This window comes from Bombina bombina, chromosome 1, assembly GCF_027579735.1.
Source record: "Bombina bombina isolate aBomBom1 chromosome 1, aBomBom1.pri, whole genome shotgun sequence".
NCBI classification, from domain to species: domain Eukaryota; kingdom Metazoa; phylum Chordata; class Amphibia; order Anura; family Bombinatoridae; genus Bombina; species Bombina bombina.
Window position 1 is genome coordinate 633,866,898 of NC_069499.1, and position 5,720 is coordinate 633,872,617.

Genomic DNA, 5,720 nt, shown 5'->3' on the forward strand with positions numbered 1-5,720 from the left:
TTGCGCCACCTTCCTGTCTATATTGCAGCTTAGCTGACAAAAACAAGAGTGTATTTCAACTACGTTTGTAGCGCCATCTGCCGACGTCGATATCGTCAGTAATTGTTACAGTCGCTACCAACAGAAAAATAGCCTTCAAAGCAAAGCAAAGCAACTGCTCACACAAATACTCTTGACACAATCAACATGGCACCCAGCTAGCGTACTGATTGCCATCCTCAATATGGACGTCGTACGTAGCGTCGTGCATTACGGAAGTTGACAGGGAGAAGATATGCACCGTGATCATGGCGGAGGTCTGTGAGGCTGAATTTCCAAACCTATCAGAGTTATTCCAGAAAGGCTGGAGCTTTTTGGAAGATGTGGAGAGGAACAGTAATCAACCTACTGCAAGTAGTGAGATGCAGAATAAGGTGAAGCGAGGCATAGGAATGCTAGAACAAGCCACAAGGATGGTCAGCCAACTTGATCTTTTCAGGTATCGTGCAAGGGTGAGAGTGTCTGAACTAAAAAAAAAGACATTAACGAATAAACATTAGCAAGATGTAAATAAACATACATGACATTTAATCAGTTCCCAGCATTTATGGCACAGCTATTCATACACATTTAGGTTGCAGTGTAACTATGTCATGCTAACAGCATCCTCTCATGATAACTTTCTCACTCAGATCTTTTTATGACGCTATTACTGTCATATGTAAAATAGAAACAATGTATTTATTTACAGTACATACACATTTTGTTTTACTTGCATTCTTAGTTACTTTCTTCCAGGAGGCAGCCTCCTCAGCAATTTCTGACAAGGTGGAAAGCTTCACCTTCCTCCACCACTGGGATAGAGGGTAAAGTGTTTAGGTATAGGAACAGTGTAGTGGTTTGGGAGGGCAATCTATATATCTCAGTAGTGCAGTAGGTACAGCTTTCTGTTGGTTGTGCTGCACACATTGGGCTCCATGTACTAAGCCGTCAATTCATCCGTCATTGTAGACGCGGATAAACTCGCCGTTACTCGCCGCGGGCGAAATGGTGTCCGCTGTCGCTATGTACTAATATTCCCCCAATAAATAGACAAGTCTAGCCCGCCGCGAGCAGTTGCGGATTGTTGATAAATTTGACGCCTCGCTCGCCGCGACTAAGCTGATGGTACTTAACTTTCAGTTGAATTGTCTGGCCAATTATTAACACGTGACATGCAAGGTGTCACGAACATCATAGTAGTCGCGGGAATAGAATTTTGCTCCTATAAAAGTTCAACTTATCTAAACAACTTTATTATTGTTCAAAATTTTTTGAAGAGTGATAACAGAGCGTTATTTTTGTAATATTTATTTACAATTTGGATATGGCTTCATCTGGATCTGATAATATATAAATATTAATATAAAAATAATTATAAAGATTGACAACTAACAATACAAATTTAAATAGATTACTCTTTAATTACAGTCGACAAATTGGGCGCAATTTATGTACATGGAAATGAGAGACAAATTAGACGCCAGTTATGCTGTAAGTACAATGCTGATATTACTGCCTTTTATATATGTCTAGACTGGCGTCTAGATTGACTTTCCTATTGTTTTGTACCTTGCCCGCCACCGAGATTTGTTGCGGGTAGCTCGCTGACTGCTTAGTACATGGAGCCCATTGTGAATGCATTTACAGCAGTTATTTTACTGATGTGTGAAATATACACATACCCTGCTTTTTAATACTTCTATGCTTACTATCACTTTAAAGCATTGCACCAAATAATTACATGTGCTTATGCTCTAATGTTTATGAACTATCCATATTGTACTTATTTGCAACCTTGCTATAAGGTGCTCTTTTACCTGTTGTGTTGCCTATGCCTCCCATCTGAGAGAGTTTATTTTTTTGAGGTAGAACATTCTCTTACAAATTAGAGCATGTAGCATTTGCATTATAATGTCCATTCAAGCTATATAAGAGCACAGTATATATTTTTTTACCGCAATGCTTCACACACAGAGCCTGCATAACGAGATAAACAACTCTCAAGCAGAAATCTGCCTTCCTAAAATTATTTCAGGGACTTTACAGTACTGAAGAGACATGCTAGATAATTTTGCCAAGTGGTCCTGAACCCAAACCTTGACCCTGTCTAGAGCCATAGAAGAGTATGCACACACCTTAATGGACAGAATTGAAAACTCCCCCTTTTAACACCTCAACGGGACAGTCTACTTCAGAATTGTTATTGTTTAAAAAGATAGATAATTCCTTTATTACTCATTTCCCAGTTTTGCATAACCAACACAGTTATATTAATATACTTTTTACATCTATGATTACCTTGTATCTAAGCCTCTGCAGACTGCTCCCATATTTCAGTTGTTTTGAAATGTAGCCACCAATCAGCAAGCGCTACCCAGGGGTCTGAACCTAAAATGAGCCAGCTTGTAAGCTTACATTTCTGTTTTTCAAATAAAGATACCCAAGAGAACAAAAAATAATAGGAGTAAATTAGAAAGTTGCTTAAAATTGCATGCTCTATCTGAATCATGAAAGTAAACATTTGGGTTTAGTATCCCTTTAATATTCAAGTGGGGGCAATGGATGTTATATTGCTCTTTCCTCTGGATTATTGAGGTTATTTTGGACATTAGCATCCTGGTAGTAACATGGGAAAAGTGTGTGTATGCATTAGAAATGCCATTGACCAGCAGCATCTCTGCCATTCTTACACCTTGAACACTAGACACCACTGCAGAGCAACATTGAGAGGACAGGGACACAATAACAACGTTGGTCCTATGGTGCTTTGGCTAAACTCAACAACTTAAAAGGACAGTCTACACCAGAATTGTTATTGTTTAAAAAGATAGATAATCCCTTTATTACCCATTCCCTAGTTTTGCATAACCAACACACTTATATAAATACTATTTTTACCTCTGTGATTACCTTGTATCTAAGCCTCTGTAAACTGCCCCCTTATTTCAGTTCTTTTGACAGACATCCATTTTAGCCAATCAGAGCTGGCTCACTGGAATTCCACATGCGTGAGCACAGTGTTATCTATATGAAACACATGAACTAACACCCTCTAGTGGTGAAAAACTGTCAAAATGCCCTGAGAGAATAGGCAGTCTTCAAGGGTTTAGAAATTTGCATATGAACCTCCTAGGTTTAGCTTTCAACTAAGAATACCAAGAGAATAGAGCAAATTTGGTGATAAAAGTAAATTGGAAAATTGTTTAAAATGACATTCTCTATCTGAATCATGAAAGTTTATTTTGGACTAGATTGTCCCTTTAAAAACTGCATGGCTAATGTCCTTTCCAGTACCGAGATGGACGAGTCTACCCAGACATTGTACAACCTATAAAGATCTGCCTTGAAGATGGAAAGAAAAGTAACTATAATGTTCTATTTTAAATAATCCTGCATGTAATGAAATTACTTATCGTGTGCACTGAACACATCTGTGGAAAAAACTGCTTCAGATTATGATGTTTTATCATCACCTATACTGAACACTCTGCAACCGAGAAATCAGTATCCCTAACATCACATTAAGATTCAAGTCAAAAGTATATAAAAGGTTACAGTGTCCCAGTTCAGACTTGGAATACTGCTACTCCAGTTTTTACTGATAAAGAAAAATGAGTCATGGAGTCCTGAATAAGACCCCTTAGACCAGTGTTTTTCAACAAGTGTGCCGTGAGAGATCCTCAGGTGTGCCGTGGCAGACTGACAACAGTGCGGGGGTGTCCCTCTTTCAAATTTTGAAATATTTGGAGATATGTGACAGGCTCATCAGGCATCATTTACAACCATGACATTGACATTCATTCACAGACAATCATGTGTGATTTTGGGACGGTGGTGTGCCACAAGATTTTTTTTAATGTAAAAAAGTGTGTCACGGCAAAAAAAAGTTTGCAAATCACTGCCTTAGATCATTGTATAATTAAAAATGCAATCACTTTTCATGATCATGAAATAAAGCTTTTTTTTTTTAGCATGCAAACGCTAGGATTTACCATCACTAAAAATAAACATGAATTTCTTTCTTCGTTTCATAAAAAAGTGTTACACTCACCCTATCTCTTAGGAAACTAGATCGCTAACACAGTGCCTCCGGCTGCTTACGGCAAAGTGCTCTTCTCCAATGAGGTGACGTTTCCACCTCTAGCCGTGTTAGGATGTCAGTTTAATTGTATAACTCAACATATATTTATTTAATGATAATTTGAGCAATACACATTGGAAAAAAAACGTAAATATTAGCTCATTTTAGCTTATTTTTGGCTTCAATTTTAGATAGGTGGTCAGTAAAATCAGCAGGATGCACCCCATTTAAAAGGCCCGGGGGGAGAACACTGTGTTTGTACGTACGTATATATAAATAAATAAATGTGTGTATGTATAATATATATATATATTCTGTCCTTGCTCAGTGCAGCACACATGCGGTATCAAGCTTGAACACAAGGGGAAAAAATGTAGGGGGAACATTGCTGTGAATCCCCTCTTATGAGGAGCTGTCTCACTGCCTAGTATATTAAATAGGCATTTAAAGAGCTATTCAAATATTTTTTTTTCTTTCTTTGTTGCATGTAAAAGATGGGATGTTGTTTCTTTTAATTTTTTCAAATTGATATATATGACACACACATTGGTGCTTAAAGGGACATTCAACCAATCAACTCAATTTTGTTACCAATAAAAGAAAACTTTGCAGTACTTATTTTGCCTGCTTTTCTAGTAATTTATCTCTAAAACTTGTAGTGTTTCCACTTCTTTCAGAGAGAATGTAGTAGATTCCATGGAGTGCATTGCAGTGCATGGTTATTGGCTATGTTCAGGAACATGTTTTTTTATATCCGTCTCTAATTGGTCACAGCAACTGAATTAAAATAGACTACATTCAAGAGGGGTGTGTCCCAGGCCTACAAACTAATGAACATTTTTCTAACAAAAGGTTTTTAAATGTTGTTAAAACATATCTTTTGTAAGAATTGCCTAAAGGGATATGAAACCCACATTTTTTCTTTCATGATTCAGATAGAGCAGTGTTTTTCAACCAGTGTGCCGTGGCACACTAGTGTGCCGTGAGAGATCCTCAGGTGTGCCACAGCAGACTGACAACAGTGTGACATATTTTTTAAACTTTGCTTGTTTTTTACTCCCAGTGCAGGGGTAGTTTGTAGGAGGCATGGCATAACAGCACAATACATACAGTATGTGTGTGTTTGTGTGTATGTGTGTATATATATATATATATATATATATATATATATATATATATATATATATATATATATATACTGTATTAGGCTACAATGTGTGATTTTTTAAAAGTTTTGGGATAGTGGTGTGCCACAGGATTTTTTAATGTAAAAAAGTGTGCCACGACAAAAAAAAGGTTAAAAATCACTGAGATAGAGCATGCAATTTTAAATACCTTTCTAATTTACTCCTATTATCAACTTTTCTCCATTCTCTTGGTATCATTATTTGAAAAAGCAGGAATGTAAGCTTAGGAGCCAGACCATTTTTGGTTCATCACCCAAGTAGCGCTTGCTGATTGGTGGCTACATTTTAACATCTGTAAGATTACAAAAATGCTTCTAAAGAAAGTTATTATAGAGTTACTGATATGCACATGCTGTTAGCCTATGTCTGCACTCATCAACTATCATGCAAGTTCCATCATTTACATTTCTTTTATATCCCTTTTAAAAATA

General features: G+C 37.0%; 1 protein-coding gene across 1 annotated transcript in view; it reads left to right on the forward strand.

The window, feature by feature from the left end:
• Positions 1 to 233: 233 nt before the first annotated feature.
• IGBP1 (immunoglobulin binding protein 1) overlaps positions 234 to 5,720 on the forward strand; it is a 15,789-nt gene continuing 10,302 nt past the window's right edge. Inside the window, exon 1 of the mRNA XM_053699044.1 lies at positions 234 to 478. Coding sequence (XP_053555019.1) covers positions 288 to 478 — 191 coding nt within the window. The 5' untranslated portion in view covers positions 234 to 287. The remainder of the gene's footprint in view (positions 479 to 5,720) is intronic.